At 41.4% G+C, this 16097-nt stretch overlaps 2 protein-coding genes across 3 annotated transcripts in view; one reads left to right on the top strand and one right to left on the bottom strand.

Moving 5' to 3' along the window:
- ARG2 (arginase 2) overlaps positions 1-11663 on the top strand; it is a 27405-nt gene extending 15742 nt beyond the window's left edge. The window contains exons 3-8 of one of the 2 annotated variants that reach the window (XM_060004360.1): positions 3710-3887; positions 6324-6483; positions 7349-7443; positions 7620-7724; positions 8697-8830; positions 11186-11663. In XM_060004360.1, the coding sequence (XP_059860343.1) occupies positions 3710-3887; positions 6324-6483; positions 7349-7443; positions 7620-7724; positions 8697-8830; positions 11186-11391 (878 nt within the window). In that variant the 3' untranslated portion in view covers positions 11392-11663. Of the gene's footprint in view, positions 1-3709; positions 3888-6323; positions 6484-7348; positions 7444-7619; positions 7725-8693; positions 8831-11185 lie in introns of both variants that reach the window. The other variant, XM_060004359.1, reaches the window with a different exon arrangement.
- VTI1B (vesicle transport through interaction with t-SNAREs 1B) overlaps positions 11656-16097 on the bottom strand; it is a 22871-nt gene continuing 18429 nt past the window's right edge. Inside the window, exons 4-6 of the mRNA XM_060004361.1 lie at positions 15170-15343; positions 13530-13591; positions 11656-11948 (exon numbers count right to left, since the gene is read on the bottom strand). Of these exons, the coding sequence (XP_059860344.1) occupies positions 11852-11948; positions 13530-13591; positions 15170-15343 (333 nt within the window). The 3' untranslated portion in view covers positions 11656-11851. The remainder of the gene's footprint in view (positions 11949-13529; positions 13592-15169; positions 15344-16097) is intronic.

Raw genomic sequence — 16097 nt, 5'->3', positions numbered from 1 at the left:
CAGTGAGGTGGTACCAGTGTATACAGAGCTTGACTTTTTCCCACTGCAATGAAAAATGAGAGCCCTTTCCAGTCGGTTCCAAATGTGTTTGATATGAGAGCTTCCTTGGAAGTTTCAGGTTTATTTCATCCTACAATGCCTTCTAAAAGAGGAAAGAGCAGCAATGAAATATTATGTCTCATCTGATTTAGACTTGCAGATGAGTTGACCTGAAGCACCAAAAGTTTGAGAAAGGGACAGCTCTCTCCAGTATGATAGATATTCCATGTTATAATATTTGCTTTTTTCACTATTATTCCAAGATTCTTTAAAATTAGTGAGACCATTTACCTTTTGAACTAGAAGAACTTGCCATTGTACTCTGCTAAGGTAATTGCTTTATCATTACTCAGTTCATCCTTAACAAAAAATTAACCTCCCATCAGCCTCTCTACTCCTCAAACACTGGCCTACGGGTCATAATTCATGTTCCCTATAACCTCCTTTCACTCCTTTAGCACTCACTCATTGTCCCCAGTCCTTACCAGGAATTTAATGTGGAAATCAAAGAGCAGAGTTGGGAGTCATATAAGGTGGGCCACTCAGGGCCTCTCAAGGTATTGATCCCTTCAGGGGGTCTGGCCCTCAGCTCTGTGGGTCCAGGAACAAAAGTCTTGAAGTGTGCAGAGTTTATCAGGCTTTCAGACCCAGAGACTCGTGCTAACCATGATGTATAAGCCCAAATGCCCGTGCGTAGTTTCAGTGAGCAAGAGACCTTCTGGCATCCACTGTCAGGAAGCCCTCTTGCTGGTATGAGGGCAACTGAGAAACTAAGTGAATAAGCAGAAGGCTGTTTGGTGAGCAAGGAGTTGGAACCCACCATCCAGGCTGTGAATTAAGCTGGTGATTCACTCCACAGAGTTATATGTTTAATGACCAAAATACCTTTATGAAATTCAGTCTCTCTTCCATGGCGAGTGTTGCTGTAAGACTATCAAATTCTCTTAAGTTCCCTTTTTAAGCTTTCTGCAGCTTTATTCTGATAAGTAAATAATAGCCCAGTTTGTACTGTTTTCTGTATACTTATCTAAGTCTACATCCTAGATTCCATGACTGGACTTAGTGTTCCCCAAGTTCTACCACTTAACCACCAGGTTGATCACTTTAATTCGCATGTATTTCTTATTGGTCATGGAAGGATTAAATGAGTTAGTCTTCAAAAATTAATATTAACATTATTATTCAATTAGATTATAAACCTTTTCTAATTATACACCTAATATAAAACGCCAGTCAAGCCATGGCATCTTGCACCTAGAGATGCTGAGATAAACATGGATATGGAAGTTAAGACATCAAGTATAGGTACTGCCATTCAAATCTGTCCAGCTCAAGACTGTGTTGCAACAATGGCAAGACCTGATATTGACTTGAAAGTTAAAGCTTCATTTCTCTTAAATCTAAAGTGTCCTTCCATATTTCGAGATTTAGTAAAATACATTGTGATGTTACTCGTGGCTTTTTTCTTTTTAAAAGATTTTAAGAAGATTTTTATAGATGTTTTATTTATTTTTTCTCTTGGTTCTCAATGTCTTTGGCCTGTTTTCATATTCGTCTACCTTCAGCACCTTTCCTTCTTATTTAGTCGTCCAGATCTTGGTGGTGATCCCTCGGTTGGGATTATGTTCCAGACCATTGCTTCTCAAATCTCTACATTCTCTCAGAAGTTTGGCTTTGGATTGAGTTTGGGTTCAAGAGGTAAAGCTCAAACTGTACAATTTATATTCAAGATTGGTCTGTGCTAGTCTTAATACAAGTCTCTGCAAACATTCAGATGTCTATACTGTGACCACTTGCCCCTCCCCTCAACATACCTGGATTGTAGTTTGAGAAACAGGCCCGTAAGAATACAATCTATGCTAACGTTCTGTTTGCGCAAATCCTTTGGTAGTGTTGGATTACTTAGTCCTCACCCTAAATCCAACCAATTTATTGATATAAGTGGTTAAGATTGAAAGACTGGTACTTACACTAAAGATTAACATGTAGTGACTAATGTCATAATTTGCTGGAATATGTGAACCCCGGGTGGGAAAATATTACAGCTTACTGTCAGAATATACCACTAGTTCATTCTGTTTGTTTGTTTCAAAGAGAAGTCTGTGCCTTTACTGGCCGAACAGGCTACTCAAGGTGGATGAAGCAGGAGGAGTGGGTGGCTCTGTGCTTCATAGGCTTGTAGGTGATAGAGAACTCGCCCAGGTAGTGGCCAATAATCTTGGGCTTGGTTTCCACCTGGGTGAAGGTCTTGCACGCCCACCATCTGGGCAGGATGATCTTCAGCACCTACAGCTTCTCTGTGGGCCGTGCCCCCAGGCTGGCCCTGCCCAGGTGCTTCTGCCACAGCCGCAGGGCACTGTGCAGCTGTGTCACTGTGTCAACAGGTCCAGTGCCTGGTCTAGGTGCTCACCAAAGTGGATGAACTTGCAGAAGGTCCACTGCTGCTTCTGCTCCACTTCTGCCACCTTGTTGGCTCCTTGGAGAGGACTCTTTTTTTTTTTTTTTTTTTTTAATTTTATTTATTTAGGCTGCACCAGGTCTTAGTTGCAGCACGCAGGATTATCGCTGTGGCACATGGACTCCTTATTTGCGGCATGCATGCAGAATCTAGTTCCCCCACCAGGGATCGAACCCGGGCCCTCTGCATCGGGAGTGCGGAGTCTTACCCACTGGACCACCAGGGAAGTACCTTGGAGAGGACTCTTTAGTTCTTAAAAGTGTCAGAATCAAGAGAGAATCGTTGAGATACAAACTGCAGAGTCAAGAATACACACTTTGTGGCAGACAGCCTGAATTTGGATCCTGATTCTGGCACCTAGCAACTGTGTGACCCTGGGACCTTGCTTCAGTTCCCTCAGCTACAGAATGGCATACTGTAGCTGCCTAATAGGATTGTTGTGAGTCTTAAGAATTTCTGTTGAGCAGTTGGAACAGTGTTTGGGATCTTGTAAGTAATAACTGTTAAAGCATCCTAAAATTAAGAAATATTTAGGTCCTCAGATTGGCCTTTTATTTATTTTTTTTTGTTTTTGGTTTTGTTTTGCGGTACGCGGGCCTCTCACTGTTGTGGCCTCTCCCGTCGCGGAGCACAGGCTCCGGACGCGCAGGCTCAGCGGCCATGGCTCACGGGCCCAGCCGCTCCGCGGCATGTGGGATCCTCCTGGACCGGGGCACGAACCTGTGTCCCCTGCATCGGCAGGCGGACCCTCAACCACTGCGCCACCAGGGAAGCCCTGGCCTTTTATTTAAAAAAAAAAGTTTGTAATGTGAAAATTCCTAAGTATGTTTCTTTGTCCTAAATTAACAATACTTAATTTTCTTAAAATCTTGCCAGTTCCTCTCGGTATTTTATTTTCACTCTGTAACTCAGGGATATCTGAGGTCTTACAAATCGCTACCAGTTTTGTGATTGTTAGGTTAAGTTAGTGAACATTTCTGGGCTTTACTTTCTAAAACCCAGCTTCTTTATCTGCAAAATGGTGTTCCTAACAGGATCTACCCCACAGGATTGCTGGGAGGACTGGGAGGATCCTGCCACTGTCATGTGACGTTTTGAGTTACCATGGCAATAAGTATGATGTGTACTTTGTCACAGTTATTATTTGTGGCCCAGGCCAGTAAGAGCTGTAATAACATATATTATAATTAATCTTGTCATCCCTGTTTCTAGGCTGCCACCTTAAAGACTTCGGAGACTTGAGTTTTACCCCAGTTCCCAAAGATGATCTCTATAATAACTTGATAGTGAATCCTCGCTCAGTGGGCCTTGCCAACCAGGAACTAGCAGAGGTGGTTAGTAGAGCAGTGTCAGGTGGCTACAGCTGTGTCACCGTGGGAGGAGACCACAGGTAAGCTGGGAGCCAGGGGTGGTGGAGGGGCTGGATTGCATCAGCCCATCAATTAGCTTCTTTGTCTCACTTTCCTCATTTAGAGTAAAATACCCTTTCGAATTTTTAGGGTATAACGTGCATAGTATTTTCATGTCTAAGATCATGAACCACTGGAGAAAATATCACGTAGTATAAGTTCAGAGTTAAACTAAGCAAAGTTTTTAGACAGTATGTTTCATGCTTATTTCTTGGAAAGCTTTCTTAAAACTGTCTCATGACTTTCATTTTGGTTATTTAGGAGAATTGGAGGGATCTATTGATAGGCTGAATTGGGGCTTTTTTTTTTTTTAAAGCATTTCTGCTAATAGGTTTGTTAGAAATGCCCCACTTGGCATGTGAATACATTCTCTACCCTGCACAGTATTGTATTAGCCTCCCTAGGTGGCTAATACATTAGATCCTTCCTCTCAGTGAAATCAGCATGCACTTTATCTATCGAGCACTGTTCTGATGAGTTCTCAAGCAGTGCTAAGGATTATGGGAAACTTGTGATCTATTAGGATTAAATGAAATAAATACACATGGAATGAAAAAAATATTGAATCCTACATCTCAGAAGGAAGAGATCAGTCTAGGCTAGAGGAGTCAGATTTCACAGCTAAGTGTGATTTGAGCTAAGTTATGAAGATTTTTTTGGTAGAAAGAAAAATGGCATTGAAACACTAGGAATATCAAGCACTCATACATATTCTCAGTTAATCCTCAAAATAATGCAATGAGGCAGATACAATTTTATCTAATTCACTGCTGGGTACACTGAGGGACAGAGGTTAGATAACTTACCCAAGGTCTTAGGGCCAGGAAGTAGCAGCGCTGGGATTCAAGTCCATTGTGACCTCTATGGGCAATTAAATTTTCTTTTGAGATCTAATCTAGCAACTTCCCCTGAGGTACTCAGAGAGCTTCTCAGATCACTTAATGGAACTGCAAATGCAGGTAGATTCCTCATCAAGAATAAAATTTTAAGTAGAATAAGAAAGTCAGTCACAGGTTCTCTACTGAAACTGATTAAATAACCCAAGGGTGGATCTCTTGTCTCTTAGCTCAGTGCTCAAAGTTCATTCATTGGCTCTCTTCTGGTCAGCATACTATTTGGGGACTGCTTATTACTGTAATTATCATAATCCTTGCTTTTCCTTTTGTTTCTGTCTAGATTGCAGCTCTATCACTGCTCCCTGTTTCCTGTTCAGTGCTAAAACCTAGGCTGTCTGGAAGATTCTAGAAAGGAAGGGATGTGTGAATAACCTGAACAGCTGTTGAATATTTTAAAGGAAGAGGCATTTTTAGGTCACTCAGCTCCCTTTAATAGTACAACATTCACTACTGCTTTAATCGTCAAACCAACTCTGACTTAAACAGGCTAAGATTATTATCCCTATCTTCTAGAAAGGGAAACTGCAGTCTAGATAGATAGTCTTGCCCTATTTCACACATTTCTTCCTAGAAAGACCCCCAATATTCGGACTTAATCCAGTGCTTTTAGCGCCAGACCATGCTATCTCTCGAAAAGGTCCTATGTGGGACATGGAGCTTAAAATGCTACCTCAGGCTGTACTGATCAAGAAAGATGACTGTAGTTAGTTCCTAAGATGCTTAAGCTGCATTTCTCATCTATGTCAAATTCTTTGCTTCCTAGGAAGCTTGGGCAGCTTTCCAAGCACAATTTCAAAAGCTATATTCCTACAGGTCAGACAAGGACAGTTGGCTAATGCAAGCGGAGATCAAGGACAAAGCAAAAACCAGAAACACTTAATGATATTTGCATGCCATGCTAATGTATATAAGATAACATGGAAATAAACTTCTACTTTATTCAGTCATCTAATGAGGTCTTTAATTGGGTTGCCCTGTTAACTTTGATGTCTTTAAAAACTTTGACTTCTTGTTTTAGGAAATATCACATAATCTTTCTAAACAGCTGTAATACTAATTTTTATCCTTAACAAGTTAATATAACTGATTCTTTAAAAGTAATTAGATCTCCCTGGTCTCTCAAAAGGTATTAAGTAGTATTAGTGAGTTGTTACATACAGCCCATAGCATTTACCAGGATTTCATCTGTTGAACAAATATTTTGGGTCCTTTTCTGGGCCAAGGCTAATGGATCCAATTAAAGGGATTTGGGGGCAGCAATGACACCTGTCACACTACAAGGATAACCAGTTGTCAGCTTTGAATCTTTAGAGCCTTCCATTTCTCCCTGTCTCTCTCTCTCTCTCTCAAGTCTCATCTTTGGGAACACAGTCCCAGGGACTCTATCTCATCCAAATCCAGCCTCAATCTAGGGCCTTGACTTTGCCCTGAGGACAAAGTGTGAGCTGTGCTGGCTGAAGATATTTGTTAGTGATGCTTGCCAAGCGGAAGGCCTTTAATATTACTGTTTGTTCTTTGCAGCCTGGCAATCGGTACCATTAGTGGGCACGCCCGGCACTGCCCAGACCTTTGTGTGATCTGGGTTGATGCCCATGCTGACATCAATACACCCCTCACCACTTCATCTGGAAATCTCCACGGACAGCCAGTTTCATTTCTCCTCAAAGAACTACAGGACAAGGTTAGTGGGCTGAAATGAAGAGAACGTTGAACAGCTTGCAAGGGTTATCCTGGGGCTTTGAGAGTCTAGTTCAGTAACATTTCTGTGAAGGATGGGTTTATGGTGGCTGTAGTAATGCTTACCACTCCTTCATTTGTTCATCAAACATTATTTTGGACCAGACAGTCTAGATGCTGGAGGCATAAAGATGACTAGGACATGGTCCCTGCTCTTAGGGGGGATCATAATCTCATAATAAAGGAATGTGGTGAGTGGGTAGTAACTCTAGTGGTCTGATACACTTACAGCCGGAAGACTTCTTGGTAAGAGCCTCCTAGGCCTCATTCTCAGACCCACTGGTCTAGAAGACAAGTAAAACCATGATTACGTCTAGGTAATCTTTTCCCAGGCTGTTCAGAAGACATGGGAGACCATGCTATGCATAGACTAGAATCTGTGTATCCCTCCCCTCAGTGAGGGACCAAGTTAAACCAGGACAGTACAAAGGTTATTCACTAGGCAGAATTCACGTTTTGGTTGTTGGGGACTTGAAACATAACCCAGTTGCCATCTCAAGAACCAATCTGTAAACAATTCAGTAGTGTGCAGAGAGATGGAAAGGCCTAATCAGCGGTATTCCTGCTATTTAGGTAAGTTAATGAGAAACCAAGGCCACCTTAGGAGTAGGTATTTTATTCTTCAGCTGTGTTCTTCAGCTGCCCTTCTGAATCACTTCCACTTCTATCAGTTCCTTCCCAGATCAAGTGTGTCTGCTGCTTTACCCATATACTGTGGGTAAGAGGAGAAAGCACACTGGGAAGCACACGGGGACTATCTTGATGAGATCAAGAATCCTTGATGAATCCTGTTCATTCCTCCTTCATAGGTCCCACAACTCCCAGGATTTTCCTGGATCAAACCTTGTATCTCTTCTCCAAGTATTGTATACATTGGACTAAGAGATGTGGATCCTCCTGAACAGTAAGTTGATACATTAGAGTTGAGCTTTGGGCCTGTCCTGGCCACTAATGTTCCACTTGATGGGTTGTTTCTTGCCTTAACCTGTTGTAGGTCACTATGAAGACAACCCCCCGCCCCCCCACATTTGATTAAAAATGCGCTTTAAACTAAGGCTTCCTTCCTTTATATGTCACCAGTTTTATTTTAAAGAATTATGATATCCAGTACTTTTCCATGAGAGACATAGATCGACTTGGTATCCAGAAGGTCATGGAACAGACATTCGATCTGCTGATTGGCAAGTAAGTAACTACAATGGATATCTACTTCTAGGTCCCAAAGGGAACAGGACAGATTCTCAGTGGGCAGTACACTTTAGCCTGTCTCTTGAGGATAATGACCTTTCTTTTAAAATAAAAGTAAAACATGTACATATAAAAAAATTCAGAAAGGGAAAATATGAAATATAGGTCATATTTTTCTTCTGGGGTTGGGAGGGAAAACAGCTCTTATGAATTTCTCTTTCCATTTTTAATGCTTACCTTTTGAGAGGAGAAGCATTCAACTGTCCTCTTCTTCCCAGCCTCACAACTGCTTCATCTGAAAGTTTTATATTAAGCAAATCTTGGTAGTGTAGAAAGATGGGAGATGAATACTAATCAAATGCTAGTTAAGAACATTTTCCCAGTGCCGAGTCTTCATTTCTGGGTGATTAACTGTCACCTTGGTAGTATGCCATTTCTTAAGCTGTTAAGAAGTGCAAATAATTTACTGTATAGGTGTTTGCTATATGTTAGCTTCAGCCACTGGACACCTGGGCTAAACAAGTTAGAAGTAGGAGATGGTAAGATTGCAAACATAAACTCAGAGTTAAGTTCAGAGCTGCTGTTATTCTCTCAGAGTATAACAGCAACTGCAACTGTAACCTAGATCAATCCAACTTAAACTACAATCTGTCAGAACCCATGTCCTATGGAAGTGAGGAATTCCCTCTGTTGATAGTTCTTAATGTAAGAGCTCTGATGCCCAGGGTAAATCAGAAATACAAATTGGAGTTAGTGTGTCTGAGGCACACAGAGCAAAGGGCAAAATTATGAAGTGGTGCATAGGCATCTAACATACTCAACAGCTTCCAGAATAGGAAATCTGGAAATGTGCTATATTAACAAAGTACTAGGATTAACAGCAACAAAATCAAGGAGTTGCAACTGTAGGAAGGACGAATGTCCAAGTACAGCCCAAATGACTATTCTTATTCTACTCCTTTCAAGAAGACAAAGGCCAATCCATCTGAGTTTCGATATTGATGCATTTGACCCTACGCTGGCTCCAGCCACAGGAACCCCTGTTGTAGGGGGACTGACCTATCGAGAAGGCATGTATATTACTGAGGAAGTACACAATACAGGTAAGCAGTGATCAACCTGCTAACTACATAATATGCTTAAGCCTCTTGCCTGCCAGGGGATCTTTTCTACTATTACGTCACTGCCGACACTGTTTTTGCTTAAACGTCTATAGCTATAAGTCATGCGGTCAGGCTAATAAGGGACAGTCATTTAGAGGCATGTTTGGACCTGGCTTTATAACAAAATATGCCAAGGTAACACTGAATAAAAAATTGTCTGTCTACTTAAACGTGTAATAAATACAAGAATAAACTGCCAAACTGATGCAGTTCTTTGCATCTGAATTGTATAAAGGCAGATTAAGATTGAAAGCCGAGGCCAAATAGCTATAATTTTAAGCCTGACACTAAGAGGTTGGTTCACTGGGAGTTAAGAATGTCAAGTCAAAGCTTCTCTTGAAGATGTTTCAAAGCTGGACAATACCTTGGGTCCTTTCATGTAAGTCTTATACTAGGGCTTGTTTGATAGGACCTGTAATAGGGGGATACTGGAAGATGAATGGCTGACAGGAAGATGAGTAAACTGAATGCAAGATCATCGAGAGTAGCTACAAGAGGCTACTATCCCACAACTCATACTCATTTGCAAACAGTTTCCATTTCTGTCAGAAAGCTTTTGGTTTTAAGGCTACTTTAAATGACCTCTCATTGCAAAATTTAAGCAACTACCACATGGTACTTCAATACTACCTTGTGAAATTAGGGTCAAGATAGCATAGAGACCTCACACTGAAAGGTTCAGGACCATAGAAAACCCTTGACTAGTTGGGATAGATACGGAAATTGAGAAATGGTCTCCCTGGCTCTGGAGCCTACCAGAGCCTTAGGCACTAAAGAAAGGGGAAGAATGCTTGTCTATCAGATCTGACAGGGGCAAGATAGCCTTATTCTCAGACCCACAACTGTAGATGTTGTCAATTGTCCTTGGCCAGTGAACCTGGAAGTTCAATTCTCCATTCTGGTTCCCAGTAACACAACTTAGAGCACAGGCTGGTAACCTCTAGCACTTAGATGGGGCAGTGGTCATGCCGTGTCCCTCCCTCCCCTGCTGCAATGTTATTCTAAAAGGCTGTCTGTCCTGACACTGTCAACTAGATAGATAAAGCAGTTTGCTTAAATTAATTTACAAGGTGGCAACAGTCTAGAAACATGGGTAATATATATTTTTAATAGCTTGTGCCCTCTTGATTTACTTCTGGGCTATGAAAAGGTCCACGTTTAGTCAGTGGAAATCAGACACACAAGCCATCAGACACAGATGAACGTGCAGGCAGGGATTGGTGGAAACGCTATAGTAACATACCTGCTCATTGTAGTTTTGCACAGCGCACTGAACTCTGCATTGCTAATAAGGGACGGCACACTGAGCGGACGTAACAGCACTGAACATAACATGTATCGGTACTATAATGTAATATTGGTAAACCAATAGGTATATTCACCCCTGCTTCCAGGCTTTATGGCCGCCCTAAATATTCGGATACTTATATTCTCCAGTGCTAGTTTCTTCAGATGACTCTTGCAGGAGGTAGATTAACTTCATCCAGAATAACCAACTATATATACCTAGAAGTATATATATATGTATGTACATACGTACGTATGTACTGGGGTGGTGGTAGAGGGCAGGTCTGGATAGATTCTTTTCTGGTCTAATCTTCCCATCTCAAACCCTTTGGCACAAGTTCCCAAACTGTCACAGAAGGTAACTGGAGTTCAAATTAAAGTATGACCAAGTCTTCCCTTGACCAAGTGCAAGATGCTGGGTTAGTCTGATGGGAGACCTAAAAACTGTGTCCGAAGTGGAACCTGCCCTCAGAGCTCAGGGGTGAGAGTGAGATATGCAGTAACAACTATACTTTAGGGCACATGGTGCCTTAAGAGATACAGATGCAGCAAAAGAGTTCAAAAGTGGGAACCGTGCTCTGGCTAGTGAGATGTGAGAGATCTGCTCTTCATGCAACTACAGGCAGGCATCTAGGAGGGCCCAGAAACACTGGAAATGACACATTTTCCCGACTAGGTTGGAAACTCTTGCTACCACCCCCCTACCCCCCACCCCGACCCAGCTCCTACGCGAACCGGAAAGCCTGTCAGCTATGCCTGTTACGTTCACTGAACAGGGATAATTGATTTTATTACCTTAAAGGTTTCTTTCAATCCTACTCTGGTATATGAGTGTTTTTAACTTAAATTCATGCCCAAGAGAATGAGGAATAAGGGGCTTCCTGACGGTGGATAATTTTATAGTAGAAAATAACTTGTTTTTTACCTTAGCTTGTTCTACCCAGGTGGGACGACTCTCACTGAAAGTAGCAGCTAGCAAGTTTTTTTGGTCATACTTTGTTCTTTCAGGGTTGCTCTCAGCACTGGATCTTGTGGAAGTCAATCCTCGGTTGGCTGCGTCGGAGGAAGAGGCCAAGGCTACAGCCAGCCTGGCAGTGGATGTGATTGCTTCAAGTTTTGGGCAGACAAGGGAGGGAGGGCACATTGTCTATGACCAACTTCCTACTCCTAGTTCACCAGATGAATCGGAAAGTGAAGAACGTGTAAGAATTTAGGAAATACTGTGTGCGACACGTGTCTGTCGCAATGGGCATTCCAGAGTTGGGAGGCATTTGTGGTGACAGATACTAAATGATCGTCTGGGTCAGTACTGCCTTAATGAGAACATTTGTGCATTCTCACAATTGTAAAGTTTCCTTCCCCTTCATTTTGGTGACCGATAATACTGCTGTAAATGTATTTGGTTTTTTGAAGCTCACAGGGTATTAATATGTTAGAGCACTATGTAAACTTAAAGAACTCATAAACAGCATTTACTACCTTGGTATATCATACTGGTCTTATTGCTGTTCCTTCACATTTAAGTGGTTTTCCATCTTCCTCCCTCCTCCCACAGTCTGGCTACACAGTGCCTTCTTGAACCGTTAGCTCACAGCAACAGTAAGATTTTTCCACGTCTCTAACACCATTCACAGAGTCACAGTCCTGGTCCACAAACCGTTCCCTGTAGGAGGTTCAGTGCTTGCGAAAGAATCTGTAATAAACCAGGCCTCCCAGGATGGCTAGCTCCAGTAAGATGACAATGGAAAGTAGCAGCTTGTTGGTTGTCACTCTACAAGGAGAAGCAAAGTGGGATGTAGTCAGAAGTCTGGATAACCTATTTCTTTCCATTCTTAATACTTAGGGGTTTGACCTGGGGCCAAGGCCAGATACTGTGAGGCAGACTGAATTTTTGATCACGTAGCCACTTAGTATTACCAGCTAAAGAAACTTATAAATAATTACTATCTACCTCACAGAAATATTGAAAATTGGGGCAATAGATACCAAAGCATATAAATGTTTTTTCTACAATGTCTTCAAATGGTAGTTAGTACTTCACTTTAAAAATAAGTTTTTCTATGAGCAGCTAGTTCGAAAAATATTAAATATACATATGAAGAAGTACACCATTTCTGAAATCAGGTTGAATCATATTTCAAAACAGCAGAAATACAAACCCACTACCTAACCATCTAGAGCTGCACTGATTGATTACATAATACAGCTGTGAGCACACATTAGGAGAAGGGTTGGCGACAGACACTCCAGTGCTGAAGTCCAGCTTGGGTGGGGAGAGGGGTTCCTGCTTTAGGATAAGTAACTAACTAGAAGCTGAGTAGTGCCTTTCAATCTCTTATGAACTTCTTGCCCTTTTTACTTTCTTCCTCTATGGGTACCTTTATAAAGGCAATAAATTTTTTGAAGCTCCTATACTCTTTTCTTAACACAAAAAAATCTCATCACTCTAAACTGAACGTATTCCCCTATTCCACAAGGAATTTGCCACCGTTTAGGAAAATCCCACGCTCCTGCTTGTTTCATGACTCGACTGTAGTTTGTTTCATGCATACCTACACCCACTTACCCCAAATTCAGCCTCAGTGGCAATACTTCCTTTCTGCCCCTGGTTTTGTTGCTGTCAGCACTTACCTCACGTTTTTTGTTTTTTTTTTAAGTCAACTTCTACTAACAAGACAGAACTCCCAAATAAGGGGTTGACTCCCATGAAGGGCAAGCAGAGCCAAAAGCAAGTACGAAGCAGTAGCAGTGAAAAGTTTTCTAATTAAGTTTTTACAGATTTATTTCCAGGAATATGAAGCTCTATTCCCATGTGCTGTCTTCTCTAAGGAAAGTAAGCTGGGATTACAAGTCCTTCCAGGGACTTCCCTGGTGGTGCAGTGGTTAAGAATCTGTCTTCAATGCAGGGGATGCAGGTTCGATCTCTGGTCGGGGAACTAAGATCCCACATGCTGCGGGGCAACTAAGCCTGTGCGCTGAAACTACTGAGCCTGTGCACCACAACTAGAGAGAAGCCCACGCACCGCAACTACTGAGCACGTGCACGGTAACGAAAAAAACATCCCGCATGCCGCAACAAAGAGCCTGCGTGCTGCAACTAAGACCCAAAGCAGCCAAATAAATAAATAAAATAAAAGTCCTTCCAATGGACAAAGTTTCCACTGCTCTAAATCAGAGCAGTATATATACTTTTAACAAAGGACTTTGTCCTGGGATATTTAACTATACGATATTTTTTATTTCTTCTGCTTTATTAGCACCTTTGCCAGTCACTGTTTGAAGCTTTGACATTCTTGGTTGAAAGATATTAGAATTAAGAGAAATTAATCTTGTGACTATTTTTAAAACTTACTTTCTGGACATTGAACGGAGAATCTTCCGACTTTTGCTCAAGTTTTCACCTGTGTTTACCAGCTGAGAAGAGAAAATAGCAATTATTTCCCCCTTCTTTCGAAAGTACACACTATAGAATTGAACATTCCTAAATTGACAGTGGGCATTAAGGGGTATATGTTGAAAAACTCCCAGAAATCAAATCAATTTAAATGATGGCCTCTGCATATAAGCAGAAGAAACTGGAAAGGATAATATACTTTAGTACTCATCAAGTAGGCTTAGGAATTATTATATCCCAAGGTTGCTGTGGGGAGACTTCTGGGACTGGGCTAATCTTTCACCTTGACTACTCAAAACAAAGTCTTCAAGTGTACCTGCCAGTAACTGACGTAACTGAGCAACTTAAGATTTGAATTTCATCAGCCAAACTCCAGAAGAGCCTCTTGAGTTAATGTTTGTTTTTGCAGGCTGGTGGACTACCATTTTTGGGATCTGGTTCTTTCTTTTTTCTTTATCCCTTTAAGAGACACACTGAATTGTGAAAGGAATTAAATATTTTTTAAAGCCTTTTTTATTCCCTTTTGGTTGCCTGTTACTAATCTATATAGCTGGAGGATATTTCAACAGATGCCACCTGCCATCTGTTCCTGTTCCCCAGCGACCTTGTTAAGTTGATCTCTCAGCTCATTTCTCAGCTTTTAAGTTCAACTAATCCACCTGGTTAAGTTCAGAAGTGAAAAAAACACACAATCTGTAAAACAAATTGCCTTCTCTACAGCTTAACTTGAATTCGGTACTTTATTGTGGATTTTCACTAAGGAGGGAAGGGGGCATCATTTTGACTTAATTTTAAGAATGGAGAATTACAGCTACTAAGCTGGAAAAATAACTCAGTGTGGGGATTTCAGATGATTTTCTCATATATCTTAAGTCTTGCCCACAGTATCTGTTTTTCAGTTTGGATCTGCCTCATGCTCTTAAGAATACAGCATTCCATTGGCAAGTTGTACTATTTTTAAAATTCCTTTGCAGATGGTACAGAAAGGAAGGAATGAATTGTTTTCCAGAGCCTCTTAGAGTGTAGTAGATTAGACACCACAGTATAGTCATCATTTGGCCTGAGTATTTGTTTTCTTCTCACAATGATCTCCCTTACCTTAGGTAACAGTAAAGAGTTAGAGCCCAGAATTGAACCTCTGTAAATTGTCAGTAGTACTATTTTATGACATGTGGAAAATAGCCTTGGCTCTAAATGACATGAAAGCATCATCTACTTAAAGAGATCTTAGCTTTCCTAAGAATAGCAGATGTTCTACTAGACATATGAGAAACGAAAATCTGATTCATAATACAGGACCTAGTAAAAGGATGGAGTGGCTACAATCTTATTTGACAATCTTCAATAAATGCAGAAATTGGATTTCTGCAGTCCACCCCCTCCCCCCCCCCCATGACTTCTAAATCTTAGAAGTAAAATTACTTCCAAGGGATATCTTTCAGCCAAGCAAACTACAGACAGAGAAAAGAGTAAGAACCTAAAAGGTCATACCCTGAATTTGGAACTGTGGTAGCTTCTGGCACTAGCAAGGCATCGGGGTGTAACGGGCCCACCTACTTTCCCCACTCTTGCCCCTCTCCCCATCCACTCAGACTTACTCTACTCTTGGTACGTTCCAACTGTTCACGTTGCTCCCCCAGTTCTTCTATGATTTCTGAGCCAATCTGGTCAGTCTCTGCAGCAATCCGATGAGAACGCTCAATACTCTCGGTGGCCCGGTTCAGGCTGTCAGTGCCTTGCAGAAGCAATGCCCTTTTAGGCTGTAGCCGATTCTGACAACAGTATGGAAGGGAAATGTTATACTTCTTCCATTATAAATGAAGTTATAAGAAGGAATATCGTGTGCAATAATTTTCATTACTTTTAAGGCAAACAAAGATGCTAACAAATCAAACTAAAAGAGAACCTGGGATTCAATCTAGGATCATAATACCTCCCAATTCACTGCTTCTTACACTTAAGTGAGGCAAGAAAAGGATTAAACACATCAGAGCATTTTCCCTGTGCTCCTGATGAATTTGAACTGGTTCATGTGCTTTCTGGACTAGCAACTTCTGAGAGGCAATGGCCTTGATGTGGGGTACAGTAGCTTCCCCAAAATGCATACAGCCTGTAATTTTGAGAGAGCAAACCAACTAAACTCTACCGCCCTAGAAATAGTTTAGTTCACTGAAAATGCCCACTGATTGGTGTTGAGGATTGAGGGACCATGAATAAGCTATCTGTTTTCAGCACATATAGAACTCATTTAAAAGTGTGAGACACTACCACATTCTGGGAAAAAAGTGGCTACACTCTTGGTAAGCCTCCAAAAGAATTTCACCTTAGGCCAAACACAGAAAACAAAAACTGAAGTTGTTGCACTGGTGATTTGCTCTCAGGGAAGGTAGTATCTGGAGCCAAAAAAGCTGCCCTAATTTCCCAAGCACCCTATTTCTAAATCTCCACCAAAGTTTTATTCCACCTATAATCCTAAGCACAGAAGGCATAAGGACAGAAGTAGCCTTTGTCAGGCCAGAAATAACC

This window comes from Delphinus delphis, chromosome 2, assembly GCF_949987515.2.
Source record: "Delphinus delphis chromosome 2, mDelDel1.2, whole genome shotgun sequence".
In the NCBI taxonomy this organism is placed as follows: Eukaryota; Metazoa; Chordata; class Mammalia; order Artiodactyla; family Delphinidae; genus Delphinus; species Delphinus delphis.
This window is presented reverse-complemented; position numbering and strand designations above follow the sequence as displayed.